This window comes from Montipora foliosa, chromosome 9 (genome assembly GCF_036669935.1).
Source record: "Montipora foliosa isolate CH-2021 chromosome 9, ASM3666993v2, whole genome shotgun sequence".
Taxonomy (NCBI): domain Eukaryota; kingdom Metazoa; phylum Cnidaria; class Anthozoa; order Scleractinia; family Acroporidae; genus Montipora; species Montipora foliosa.
This window is the reverse complement of record NC_090877.1, coordinates 8,273,240-8,288,239: the sequence shown is the minus strand read 5'-3', so window position 1 is coordinate 8,288,239 and position 15,000 is coordinate 8,273,240. Positions and strand designations below refer to the sequence as shown.

At 41.5% G+C, this 15,000-nt stretch overlaps 1 protein-coding gene across 7 annotated transcripts in view; it reads left to right on the top strand.

Annotated features, from left to right (window-relative positions):
* LOC137970718 (uncharacterized) overlaps positions 1-15,000 on the top strand; it is a 39,072-nt gene that overhangs the window by 15,725 nt on the left and 8,347 nt on the right. For 2 of the 7 annotated variants that reach the window (XM_068817254.1, XM_068817253.1), the window contains exons 2-7: positions 662-837; positions 6,970-7,220; positions 7,339-7,458; positions 7,549-7,611; positions 8,534-8,584; positions 9,571-9,857. In XM_068817254.1, coding sequence (XP_068673355.1) covers positions 662-837; positions 6,970-7,220; positions 7,339-7,458; positions 7,549-7,611; positions 8,534-8,584; positions 9,571-9,854 — 945 coding nt within the window. In that variant the 3' untranslated portion in view covers positions 9,855-9,857. The remainder of the gene's footprint in view (positions 1-661; positions 838-6,969; positions 7,221-7,338; positions 7,459-7,548; positions 7,612-8,533; positions 8,585-9,570; positions 9,858-15,000) is intronic. The other 5 variants (XM_068817257.1, XM_068817256.1, XM_068817259.1 and 2 more) reach the window with 5 other exon arrangements.

Genomic DNA, 15,000 nt, shown 5'->3' with positions numbered 1-15,000 from the left:
CGGGTTGACAGCCCTGAAGCGACTTGCACTGTTTCAGCCTTTCTATTTTTAAGTTTCTGTCAACTTTAATATTTCTCTAATTCATTGATGACACACCACATTGTGCATAATTTGCGTTCTAGGAGAACGCATTCTAATCGTGTCAGTTCCGCGGGAAGTCCCTCGGGTATCGATCGTATGCCATACAATTTTACAATTTCAGCGTTTGGACGCCATCTTGTTCTGGCACAAATAATCTCAATTTCATGTGATAGTGTTGAGGCTAGCCCAAGGGAAGTCAAGTCCTGTTGGACGGGTCAATACCTGTACATGCTCAGCGTCACGCTCAGTTTGGCTATCCAGCAAGAAACTGATATTGCATTGCAACACACGTGTTCCATAAATGTCTTTAATAAATTATTGGCAACATGATAACAATCAAATACTTATCCTGGGATACTTTCATTACCGAACAAATACTAGAAAAGGGCACAACTACTTTCAAATGACAAAACACAGGAATCGAATGCATGCCACTAATCTTTCATTACTGCTGGTTATGCGATCTTAATTTTCAAGTAATGCAACTCTGATGCCATTCCCAAGACCCATGTCCCCTTTGCCCTCCCCACGTGATGACATGACCCTGAGCACTCCTTAATTAGCATCTCTTACTTTACAGTTGGCTGCCAATCAACGTTGTCCAGAGGTTCACTTCTCGAATGACACAGCTTGCTTGCCGTGCTCAGTATGCCCCCCTGGAGAGCGCGTTATGAGACTTTGTGGAGACACGAAGTGCCAGTCATGTTGTCCTGGATTTGACTACTTTAACACCACAGAAATGGAGGCTTGCTTAAGGTATGGTTAGACTTCATTAGGGAAATTCGTTAAGCAGGCGACGTTTTTGAGCTATGGACAGAAACCAGAAGTGAACATTTCACATGTTAGGACAGTAGTCTCTGTCAGATTTTTTAACTAGTTGCCTATAATATATTTAACTTAGCTTGATGTAGTGATGTCAAAACAAGCCAAAAAGGAAAAAACTTCACTTCCAGTTCAGTGCCATTTGTGGCTCTTAAACTTTTGTCAAAGACAAGGATCATCACAACAAGGGAAGCAACTTAAATCCAGTATGATGCAATCCAAGGCACTTGCCTCAGACATTTTTTTGTGTGATTTTTATAATAAGGCGGGATCCTCAGTGCTGTCTTTAAATGTAGGCTTCAAAAACAACCTTAACAGACCATATTCATAAATGGCGGCTAAGAAATTATTCTTTTGTCTTTATGCTAATAATTCTCACTAGCCTCATTAGCACTAACAAAATTCAAAATATTTCCTCTTCCAAAGGATGTTGACTAGCAGTATAGTTATTTTCATAAAGTTATGTCGTAGAGTTAGAGTTAAGTTTCCAAAATCCTGAATTCAAGATTTTGGAAGGCCTAAATCCTGAATTTAGAAATACAAAAAGTATCCTAAACATGCATAAAAGCTAACCTTAGGCCTAATTAGGCCTAAACAAAAGTTTAGCTTTTATGAATCTTGGCTTCCAAAATCTTGAATTCAGGATTTTGGAAACTTAACTTTAACTCTACGACACAACTCTATGAAAATAACTCTAAGAATAGCTGTCCCCGTTCCAAAGTGAAGCTAGTGCGGATGATTAGCACAAAGACAGAAGAATAATTTCTTGGCCGCCATTTATGAATGCGGTATATATCTATGAGGAGAATTTGACCTTGGGCATTGCCTCAGTCGAATTCACAGATTTAGCGAATATGGCGACGGCACGGCTAAAAGGTGCTCTGCACAGATTACTGATTTTTCAGCTTTCATGTTTTCTATTACGTGGTCTGTTGCCTTCAAAAAGATCTAGTGAACTTAGTTCCATCGCAAGCTCAACAATTCTGTCTAAATGTCATGTTGGAACAGCGTTACCAACATCTTCGCGCCACACAAAAGCTAGTCAAGCAACGCTTTCTAGTCCGCCATTACGTTCCACTAAAGCCTGTCAACTCGCTCAGTGCTTCCTGCTGGCTGTCCTGATCTTAATAGCTGGTGACGTATCTCCTAATCTTGGCTGGGTCCGCCCACACCGACAGGAAACGAGCTGGCTATGCGAACTGTCTTGTCATCAATGCTTGGAGCATAAAGAGCCTCCACAAAACGTCTAGCGGTAAACAGTTCTGCAATATGCGTAAATTTCATGAGCTCGTTTACTCTGAAAACGCGGATTTGGTCTGGGTCACAGAGGGCTGGTTGAATAAAGATATTCAAGACAAGGAAATTCTACCGACTGGTTATACCATCTACAGGAGGGACAGAGAGACTCGTGATGGTGGGGTCTTGTTAGCATTCTCGTCACCAGAGCCTCGGATCGACCCAAGGCTCTGGGAAACTCTGTGTAGGAGAACATGCGCTGTAGGGTTCTTATAGCCAAAAATTGGCTATTTGAAGCTTACGGCGCCTGCTCAATCCTCTTGCTAACATGAATGCACCAATGAGAGACGCTTTTGATTGTTCTTCACGAAAACCAATAAGAGGACACTTTGTTTCAGGGTTCCCCAGAGCTCTTCTCTCCCTCGGTCAAGAGAAGAGCTCTGGGGTCGAGATTCGTCTTGTTAGCAGTTAAATCGGACTCGTTTATTACATCATGAGAAGTCGAAAACTTACGTTCAGACTTGGAAGCCATCTCAGTAGAACTGATTACTGCTTCGAACCATAAATTGTTAGTTTGTTGTGCCTACAGCCCGAGCGAACCGGACAGGACAGAAAATGGCTGGACTCCTTCGATATTTATTTATCGAAGATAGTTTCGGGTTACGATAATCTATTAGTATGCGAAGCCCTAAACTTTCGTAAAATCCTTTGGAAGACGCCAGAGCTAACTACAGGTGCTAATGAACTTAGGTTCATGGAAATGTTAGGTGATTATTTCTTGACAAAAGTTAACACCTTTCCAACTAGAGGAAAGCACGTGCTCGATCTTGTCATCAGGAGTAAACCCGAGCGGGTAGAAGAGGTCACGGTTCTCAGCTGGGTTCTCACCCCTAAACAAAGCGGTATACAAACCGATCATCGAACAATAGTTTTTCAGTTCAAAACATCAATAAAAGCGGCTCCGCGATTGGACAGGGAGGTTTTTGACTACAGGAAAGGGGATTTTAAAGCTTTGCGATCTGCACTGGAGGCTATAAACTTATCTGGCGTGCTAGATCCCAACAATTGTGTGAATACCAACTGGTTTGCGATGGAAAGACATATTTATGGCTGCACTTGCAGATTTTGTACCTAAAAAGAAAATCAGAGGTAAAAATTCACCGCCGTGGATAACTGGCGACATAGTGCATACCATCAGAAGGAAAGAGACACTTCGTAGAAGGCTCAAAAAGTCACCAACAAACCAATCACTGAAAAAGAAATCCAAACAGCTCCGCAAGGATGTGAAACAAATGGTTTGTGAAAGTCGCGCAAATTTCTTCAACTCCCTTGATAACATTGTTCAGGAGAACCCCAAGCGCTTCTGGTCTCTCTTCAAATTAAAGAACAAATCCGCTAGCGTCCCAATGCATATGAAGTTAGGGGTCTCCTCTGATACTGACGTCTCGGACGAGGGAACCATGGCCGCCGACACACCGAATGAAATTGCAGAACTGTTCAATCTGCATTTCACTTCTGTGTTTAGCGAAATGGTTAGTGTCGATGTGAGTACTGATAATATTCAACCTACAGTATTTGGTCCCTGTTTGGATGACTTCCACTTCAGCTGTCAGGACGTTCATACTGCTTTGAAAGCGCTCAACATCAACAAAGCTAATGGGGCAGATGAGATCCCTGCGCGTCTACTGAAGGAACCCGCTGAACAAATTGCTCCCTCTTTGGCTCAGCTTTTTAATATCTCAGTACATCAAGGTGATCTATACCTGGAGAATGGAAGTTAGCAAATATAATACCTGTATACAAAAAGGGAGACAAAGCGAAAGTGGAAAACTATCGACCGATATCTCTTCTATCGATAGTATCCAAAGTGCTGAAGAGATGCATTCTTGTCCAGGTCCGCGACCACCTAAAGGGCCTTATAAGCCACGTACAACATGGTTTTACTACGGGACGATCGTGTGTTACCCAGCTGATCGAAGTATTGGATTGCATTGGCTCCCAGCTAGACTCAGGGAAGCAGACTGACGTGATATATCTAGATATGTCAAACGCGTTTGACACGGTTAGTCACTTAATCTTGGCATCCAAACTCCGTCAGTTTTATATCATTGGTAATGTGTTAAACTGGTTCAAAGCGTATCTCCACTGTCTTCAAATGCAAGTCACTGTCCTTGATGCCACGTCTTCCCAGCGGCCTGTTACACCTGCTGTTCCTCAGGGTTCCCTGTTAGGGCCCGTTTTATTTCTCCTCTATGTAAACGACTTGCCGGACGTTATGTTATCACGCGTCGCAAGCTTCGCTGACGATACCAAGCGCTATCGCCGCATTGATTATCCATCTGACGCAGAGAGCTTTTAGGAAGATCTCCACGCTCTTGAGCGCTGGTCTGAGGAGTCAGGTCTGGTCTTTAACGAAAGGAAGTGTAAATGTCAAAGAATAACTAGGAAAAGGAATCCTATACTGTTTCCCTACACCATCAAGGCCAAGGAACTGGAAAATACAGAGATCGAGAAAGACCTTGGAGTCTCTATTCAAAGTGCCTATCTTGGTCGAAACATGTTTTCGACTGCTGCTCCAAAGCTAACAAGCTAATTGGGTTTCTGCGTAGGAGTAAAATTAATATATTGCCAGTGCTAATCACCCTTACTTGCAGTCGAGGACTGAATTGCGAAGGGCGCGGCTCACGACATCGGGCTGAAAGCATACAAAGGCGCCTCTGGCTGCCGCTATACAGTCCATGTTTGATGTCGGAGCACAGCACCACAGCTAGATGTCAATAAGCTGTGAGTCGATTTTGATGAGGAAGGAAAACCGGAGTACCCGGAGAAAAACCCTCGAGTCCGGTTGAGATCGACTGAAACTCAGCCCACATGCTGGCCGACGCCAGAATTGAACCCCGGCTCGCAGTGGTGGGAGGCCCGATAGATAACCACTAAGCCACCCTGACTCCCCTGAGTGCTGCTGAGGTGGAGAGCCAGCGCACGCGTCGAACACTATATCTATCGATTGTGCGACCTACACTAGGCTATGCGACGCAGATATGGGCACCACAGTCAATTGAGTTAATGAGGAAGTTGGAACGAGTACAAAGACGAACGACAAAATTCATCTTACGTCTGCCGTTTTTTTGCCCAGATTCCTATCAAGACCGCCTAGTGTGCACCTCATTGTTACCCATCTGCTACTGGCGTGAATACCTGGACTTAGTTTTCCTTTTTAAGGCTTTAAATGGGCTAATAGAATTAGACCCGGATATTCTCCTTAAACCACTTGTACCCTCTCGGTCAACAAGCAATCCTAATGCTCTCCTTTTCCGACCTACGAAATGTAAAACTTTAACTTTCCAAAGATCGTACCTCAGTAGAATTACTAGAGTTTGGAATACCCTACCAGAGGACCTTAGGCTCAACAAAGTTGATCTCAGTGCTTTCAAGTGCAAACTTAAACTTTATTATAACCAGGCTCTTTCGTTTTTTGACCCGGAAAATCCATGGACATGGCGTTCCATCTGCCCCTCATGCAACATTGCCAGAGGCCTTGCCGCGCCTATCACTTGCTGTTTCTAGCTCATAATTTAGTTTATATGTAATTATTGTATTTGCATTTTATTATTAATAATATCATTATTATTATTAGTTTATATTGTGAAGGGGCCACAGTAATTGGCGCAAGCTGTTGTGGCGCTCTGTCAGCTTGACTGGCAAAGTTAAATAAATAAGTAAATAAATAATTTTTTTCTGGTTATGGCCACGAAATCGAAGTTTAAAAAGGTCTCAAACTTATGGCCATAGAATTTACATAGGTCCGAGTCAAGTCACGACTTTTTTTTCAGGCTTCTTCCCAATTGCTTAGGTTAGTTAGGCTGTGATGATCATTGTGCTTGTTCCATCCACTGTAATCATTTCAGGGGTGGGTTTCCTGCTCCTACTCCTCCCTCTCCCCCACCCTCTTCATTTTCTCTTTTGACTTTGGCTCGGGTTGTTGCACGGCCATTACATTCAAACGATCAATGGAAAAGTCAACCCCCACCGATGGAAAGAAGCATCTGAAATTCAACAATCTTATGGTGATAATGAAACAGCTAATAATGACAATCTACATCTTAAAGCTAGAACATGGCCATTAATTTGAAAATTAAATCTCATTCTGGAAAAACAAAAGCAAATGCATGTGTTTAAAAAGAAGGAACGTAGTGGTTTTTATGGTGTATGGCCTCTATATTATTTCATTGCAGCTGCAATCAAAATTCAAACGGTCCAGAGGTTCACTTCTGGAATGGCACTGCTTGCAGGCCATGCTCATGCACATGTTGGCCTGGATTTGATTATTCAAATTCCAAAGGAATTGGGGCATGCCAAGGGTATGGTTAGGCTTTATTACCAAGATTGATTAAACAGGTGATGTTTTTGAACCATGGACGGAAACCAGAAAAGAACATTTTTACTTAGGTTGATGTGATGACATCAAAACAAGCTTAAAAGGTAAAAAAAACCTTACTTCCAATTCAGTGCCATTTGTGGCTCAAAAACACTTTGTGCTTAAGCTCCCTTCTATTGTCGAAGACAACAATCATCACACCAAGGGAAGCAACTTAATCACTGCAAAAGTCAACACCGACTGATGGAAAGAAGCATCTGAAATGCACCAATGTTGACAAAACGGTGATAATGAGACAGCTAATATGACAATCTACATCTTAAAGCTAGAGCATGGCCATTAATTTGAACATTAAATCTTATTCTGGAAAAACAAAAGCAAATGCATAAGTTTTAAAAAGAAGGAACATAGTGGTTTCTATAATGTATGGCCTCCATATTATTTCATTGCAGCTGCGATCAAAACTCAAACTGCCTTCCAGGAAATTTTAAGGTCATTAAGAACTGCACTGTCTCTTCAATCACTGTGTACGATGGGTGTGAAGCAGGGTTTTACTTCAACAAAAATCAAGGAGAACGGGGTGGTTGTGTTGAATGCTCCCCGCTCTGTCGCGTGGATGAAGTCGAAACCAAAGGCTGCAAAACGGAACACGACCGTGTTTGCAGTAAGCGGGCATTGACCACAGAGAACATTTTGAATCCAAGTAAGTTATACTTACTGATAGCTGTAACCGGTATAAGTTGCTTTTGTCGTTTTCGTCACCTTCTTAACAGTCGATTGATTGACTAATGCTAAAGTAGATCGAAAAACATGTTTTTCAGCCACCTTCTGGAAGGAAACTGATTACAATGGCACAGATGATACTACAGCCACATTACCAACTGATGACACAGATAAAGATCCCATACATGAAGCGGCAGGGGCTGGAAAACGTCAAGAAGGTGAGCCTTTTTACAGAAAGTCATGGATTTGGATTGTTGTTTCTTTTAGTTTTATTTCTTTTGTTCTGCCAATTGTGGTGTTAACCGCAGTAAAATACAGGCAGAGACCCTCTGATGCCGCTATACTGCAACGATTGCCACTGATACCCCATGGTAAGCACGAATTCCCATACTAATACCGGTAATAGCTGACATGAGATTTTTCCTAAATTACCAATGTGCAAGAGATTGGTGAAAGTGGGAATTCTTAGACCTTATTACGCTGAGACCAAAAACGTTTTTGCTTCGCAGAGTAATTTAACCCTTTCATTCCCAAGATTGAAACGTTCGTTCTCCTAACTGATACCATAGGCTTCTTTGTTAGGTAGTCATGAGAATTTGTTGTTATATCAAGATCACACCTGTTAAGCATGAGCACTCATTCTCAATACCAAGTCTGACTCCCATTTCATTGAAATTGTGAGGAGAATTTACATGCTGATCACTCCTAGGAGTCAAAGGGTTAAAGGCAACCAGGAGTCTTGTGTTGTGCTTGATGTCCCCAAAAATGGGTTTGAACACTTCCAGGGCGTGTTTCAAATTTCAAGCCGTTTTCTGTAAGCATTTCCATACACTGACTAGAGGCCAATTCATACAGGCTATTACTCTTTCATAGCCAACAGCGCCGCTCCTCTCCGATTTTTTAGGAGAGCAGGCGGCTGTACACAGGTTTCTCTTTCATAACCAATGCATATTCTTGTGCGGCCATGGACAGCTGTTTCATCCTGTAGTGAGACAAGATCGAAATCCACTTAATGTTTCTAGACAACGTTCTCGTTAGCAACATGCTCACTATCCAACAGGAGTCAAAAGCATTGATTCTGACTTTTTTAACGCGTTTTCCCATGCCGCGTGGGCTGCATGTAGTTTCTTTGCTTTTTGATTGGCTGTTTGATCGTCCACGTCTGTTTATTGACCAACGTAATTTTGGTTAAAGTTTCACAGCACTTTGAAACAAAACTAGGCATGTCTTCAGAGACTGTAATCATCTAAGCCGGTACAATAATAACGTTCATTGCTTCGTTTTTCTCCCCAGCAGGTTTGGATCAACCAATCCAAACCCTCTTAGCCCTCATAGGCAGTTTTGGTAAGGAAAAATAGAAATCTTCATATTTAATTCTTTGAAATTTGTCTAAGGAAAAAACAAAGGAAATGTTTTATTAAGTTAAAATAAAATCTCAACTGAAAGATGCAAAAAGGGGTAGGGGGGTCTTAAGTTGTCAGTTGCTTTGACTTGAATAGCATCTCCGAAGAGTCGTCCGATGGCTACAACCATCCATCAAAATTGGGGGCTCCAACTAACTTTTGAAACACTGAAATTATGAGAATGCGAGAAGTGCTGATATGTGATGGAATGCAGCCCAACAGCTCAGTGTTATCCATTTCCTAGATTTTGTGGGAAAAAAAGGCACTGAGTGGCATCACATTCCGTGCCTAACCCATGACTTTGCATTTAGCACGAGCTGTTCCTCTTGCAGCTGTCGGTGATGGACCAATGAGAGGCCTTGTGGTCATCAGGCTCAATCTGATTAGCAGTTATTTGACAGGACATATTAACCCATTGACACCTCAGGCACCCTAGGTGTCCCCCAGTCGATCGAAGAGTAAACTCGACTCGTCTGTCGTTAGACAGAGTAAAATCTGTTTAGTCTCACTCCCAGGAGTCAATGGGTTAAACTTAGATTTAGAATATATGAAATTTCAATTTATTTGAAATTTGAACTGTCACTGTGGAAATGAACATGAACATTAACTTATGGATCAAGGTCAAATTAGACAGATCAACACTTCTGCGCTTACAAACTCAGATAAAATCTGAATTCTTCAAAGAGCAGTAAAACCTATAACCTCCTGATAAAAAGCTCGGACATAATACTGAGAGACAGAAGACTTCTGGGCCTAGGACTGAAATCCCTAACTGGATTGGTGGCTTATTGCGGTTATATTTAACAGGACGTAGGTAGCGTGGTAACTGAATGTACAATACAGTGATGACGGTGAATAGTCATGGAGAGGTAGTTTCGGAAGGAACTGAGTGAAAATGTTTCAGTCCTCTCTTACATCTGATTTTAGGGGACTGGCGCAGACTCGGCGAAAAGCTTGGTCAAGCAGATGAATGTCGTGCTTTCAATAGCCAGCAGAGTCCAACACAGGCTTTTTTGACTCTATATTCAGAAAAGCGGGGAAGTACAGTGAGGACCTTAGTGAATGCGTCTGAAGTGGCTGGCCTCACGCACTTTGCTAGTAAAATGAGGGAAAAGTTTGTGCCAGCCCAAGATCACGAGGAGATTGAGGCCAGAGAGGAGAGCATGACAGTGCTGTGTAACACAGGCATAATGGTTGCAAGATGTGAATAACAAGTAAATTAACGAATAAATTAGGGCATGTTAACTTGAGAAACATCATTCCTACATGATTACATTTTACACTTGGAGGCGACATTCATTCTGGTATAGACCATATTCATAAATGACGGCCAATAAATCATTCCTCTGTCTACCCTTTTCCGTAAGAATTTATGGCGAGCCGTATTAGACATTACAGTATGTGGTCCTTGGTCCGGCCGGTTTTATTTGGTGACTTAATTTTCGGGAAAAAAACGAGGCTTCAATAAAAATGAATCTTTGCGACTATTTATTGATCTGTTTGCCTTCTTAACCTCGACTCGAGGCTTTCCTGATACATTTCCTTCATGGCACAAAAGAAATGTTGTTTCGCCTTGCAAAAAACTTTACAACCAAAGTTATAAGTGTATTCTAAAGTAAATTTTTGCGTACTACGTCCTTGGTCCGGCCACTTGACAGCAGTATCTGTCCCGGACAATAACATAAAAGGGCCTCGAAAAGTTCATTAAAGTAAAGTAAGTTTTTTTTGCATTTAAAAGCAGTTCGCTTGACTCTTGAAATTAAGCGCAATTTAATTTCTTCAGAGAACAGAACTAGAGCTCTATACTCAGAAGTTTCGTTTTAGTTTGCAAGTTTAAATAATACCTATGAAACATATACAGGAACTAAAATCAGCTGATACTTGGAACTTTTCTTTTTACGCATAGTTCGCGTACGCTTACAGAGTGGCCGGACCAAGGAACCGATGGCCGGACCAGGGGCCCGTTTCTCGAAAGTCCCGATAACTTACCGGGCCCGAAAAGGCATTTGTGAAATTGCCGACCGCTTGTTTTGGAAAGTCGATCTCTTAACATGTTGTAAAGGTAACAAAAAGAAAAACAACTGTGAAGTTTGATGACTTAAATCCTCCCCGTTCTTGAGAAACAAAGAGAATCGTGACACCCGAAAATGGCCCGTTAAGTTTCGGGACTTCCGAGAAAGGGGCCTCAGGGCCCTTCGAACAGAGCGGCCATTTTCTATGATGGAGGATTCTCGACAACGCTCAGAAGCTGTGGGTTTGTCACGAGTTAAAGCAATGTTACGGTAACTTACTGGACAAATTTCAGATCACTACAGTTCTCTTAAGGTAGGAAATGCTCATTTAGGTCTTTTTCGTCCGGACCAAGGACCACATACTGTTAGGGTTTAGGGTTATGGTTTTTACTGTTTTCCTCGGTCCAGGCCATCCGAGTGGTCAAAGTCCTCTAGGTTGCATTCATCGAAGAAAATGGCTGAAAAAGGAGAGAAAGATAAGAAGGTACCACGCGTTCCCGAGACTCTCGGCAAGAAGAGAAGACTGTAGAACGGATCAAAGCTGCCAGAGCTAAAGCTGACCTTCAGCAGAAAAAGGTGTGAAAAGAGAAACGAAAGGTGAAGATTAGATTGAAGCTTGTGGCAAAAAGGTATGGCGAGCCGTATATATGGGTTATGGACCAAGCTTGTTCGGTCAAGATGGCTGGATATTGGCCAAGTTCTTTTTTTTTTTTTTGCCTGTTTATGGACCTCGACTTCGTCTCGGTCCATAAACACGCAAAAAACAAAGAGAACGTCAATAAAGGAATCATTATATGGAATAAAAAAAAAAAAAATGATCTTTGATCTTGCGGGACCAAGCAAGAAATCCCAAACGGGTATTATAGCTCCATCATGCCCGCTCGGGTAGCCAATCACATCATGGGATTTGGTTCCCCTTTCCCGCTCACGGAGCTAGTCATACAATAATAGACATTATTGTCAACTTTCTAATTACATGCTTCACTTCAAATATGTTGGATAAACTTAAAATTCTACATGCCAAACTTCAAATATACATGCGTAATGTAAAACAAAATTCAAAAGTTCTGACTGTTCATGGTAAACTTTCAAGTACTTACACGAAAGGTCAAATAAACATGCTAAACTTCACACCGTATGGTATGATGCACCGCGCGCCGGTTTAGTCAAAATATCAACTCCAGACCTCCCTCGGTCAATCAAAATGTATAACAATGGCTGCCCTGGGCAACGTGCAGGATCAGAGAGTACGTTGTTTTCGTTTTTTCAAAGGACGAAAGCCCTTCTTGCAGAGGCGGAACAATGTATTTTTCCGTCTGTTATAGACAAACGATGCATAGATAGAGTCGAAATGTTATATGGAAGGCTGGCTGCCGCAGTGGGAACCGTCTAAGCTCATATCGTGACCAACATGAATATCTGAACTACTGCATCCTTTCATCAATTTCAGTACATTTTTGCCTTTAACTGTTTGGTCATTTCTTCATTACCACCAGCACCAAGATTGACATTGTTTTCCTGTTTACAACACTGGCCTTGTCAATGAAGGCTTTTATCTCGTCTAAACAATCTCCATAATGCATTATTTCCATAGCCGAGTCAATATTGCCTGTTGCTATATACTGATACACGGGAGGACTAAACACAGGGAAACTCGCTCCGCCATGCAAAATACGATGCACCGTGATTGTTCCGATGTACTTCAGCATGCCTGAGGCTACAACACCAGCATTGTACACTGGGCTTTTGTAAGGCTTTCCATGGATCAAAAGTGTCAGCTTTGTAACAAGCCATTGCATCATTTAATACTGAAATCTTCATCAACCTTAACTTTCACCTTTTCTGAACTCGTTTTTTCCTTTAGATTTTTCAAAACTGCCTTCAACGAATCTTATTTTATCTTCATCCTCATCATTACCTCTAGAAAGTGAGAGAGCAGCTTGAGCTACACCTCCATGGTTAGCCACAGCACTTTGAAGAATACTTCTGCTTTTATTGAGGAACATTTCTATTACCTGATTCAGACTCTCTGGTTGATCTGTTACCATGTTAGATGGACCAGCGGCTGAATGGTAGGGATCATCTGGTGTGTCACTGTCATCAATTTCCCCAAATTTGACAAGTGACACACGTGGCCTTGAGTTAGCCGGTACATCACGTGATTCTGGACTTTGAGGAGGACCATCAATATCACTTTCAAGACTGTCTGAAATATCAGTTTGAGGTCTAACGTAAATGCTTCCTTGTCTAGCCAGGCCAAGAACACGTGCAGCTGAGAATTGAACACCTTTAGCTAATTTGGGGGAAATTAGCTGACCATAACAAGATTTAACACATTCAAAGTCGTTGTCTCTAAGGGCTGGAAATGATTCTTGTATTTGTCTTCGGAACTCCTCTTCCTGAAGGGACTTGTCCACAGGGAATCCATGAACAACAGTTTTCTGAGCGACATCGTGTCTGATGTGTTGGCACTGACTTCATGCAGAGCTCTCAAGTCTCACGCACTGAGCGTGAGTCTCACGCATTTCGATGAAATCTCACACTCTCACACCTACACGAGCATTTCTCACGCATTGGCACTTTTCTTGTGGGTAACTCGACCTTTTAAGCTTTCAGAAGTGCTCTTGAATTCCACATTCGTTCCTTCACTGGCACTAAACTTTGGTCAATGTTCAATCTGTTCGTGTGCAAATTTCAAACTTTTCTGGGGGAGCATGCCCCGAACCCCCTCTAGAATTGTTCGCCGCCTCCGGCACAAGAACAACAGGACACTTGCACCTTTGGCGCAATCTCCAGCAAGCATCTCACTCTTTGGAAACATTTAACACTTGAGAGCTCTGTAACTGTGCATTCAGTCCACTCTGCTTTGGGAAATGTGCAGTCTTTTGTGATCTGAAGTATAATAAAATAAACCATTCTTTGGAGCACATTAAGAGAACATTTCGTTGAGATAAATGCGTTACAGTGCTTATCTTATTGTGTGCATTGTGCATTTTCTCATTAAACTTGAACAATTTTATTTTGACATGTAGTGCAAGAAAGTCAATTATAAAGAGTTCTATCTATTGGGTCTTAATAAAAAAAAAGTTGACATCAAAAAGGAAAGAAAAGGAGAGGTATGTCAGTATACAGTGTATAAAAAATTATTTACCTGAAATATGAAAGGTTGTGTAATAAAGCGACAGGTCACTTGCGTTGCATTTCTAGTCTTTCCTTGCTGAGTCCACGTGTTGAGCAGATACAATTAAATAGAGTGGAGCATAGGTGTCTCAAAATTTTTCCATGTCATAAGGTTCATAAATTGGTGATCCGCCACTGTTATAATGTCTGTAGAAACAACCCAGAAGTTCTTCAAATGATGAACCTAGTAATGAAAAAAGGATGACATAAATATTTGGGATTACGAGGCCTAATCTTGCTACCTCAGGTTTTAACAGGTGCAGAACCAGTCAAATGTAAGTTGACGCTCAACTCGATCCTCGATATTTGCAAGAATAATGAATCAAATTTCGATGCTCAGAGTCTCCCACGTTCCAAAATTTGACAAAAGAGTTTCGAGTGTGTACCTGTCAACAACTGAATTTGATTATTAGCCTTTCCTAACTCTGCCTCCAATGGTTCATTTCTGGTTGACATCTCCCTAAGTCTGTTTTCCAGCTGTTCTCTAGAAAACATGACAGGCGATTTGTCATAATGTTGAAAAACGTCGGGACGAATTTTTTCAAGATTACCCACATGTACTGTACATTTATGCCACACACTAAGGAAAGACTGAACATGTTGTTTCCGCTTCATAATTTCTCTTTTTTTCAGTCTAATTTTTTTAAGACAGGTCAAATTTTTTTTGGGGCTCACGTTTGCACCAAATGTTATCACAAAAGCCGGGAGTTACGTTGTAGCACTTTTATTTCGCGGGGTTTAATTTTTGCGGATAGTACTTGATCCGCAAAAATGATTTCCAGAAGAAAAAAAACACCAGTAAAATGAAAAACCGTAAAAATTTACTCCCGTTAATATAACTAAAAATGGCTTTTAATCCACAAACAGTGGGGTCAAAAAGATCGTTTATTTTGACATTTGCATTGAGAAAAAGCAATTGGAGGTTGTTACAAACAAAACACAACGATAAAAGGTTAAGTCAATACTTTTCCAGTCTCTGAGGCATAAGAAACGAACTCAAAGCAGTCAATCAAAAGGTCACGTTAGCCTTGCTCGAATGGTTCATCCGAAGGGACACCATTTCCTAAGACCTACAGGATGCCACACTTTTTTCACCCGTTCTCGATGATTGAGGGGTTTTTTTTTACCAAAAAGTAATAGAAGTTGAAAATAGTCTTGCTGCTTG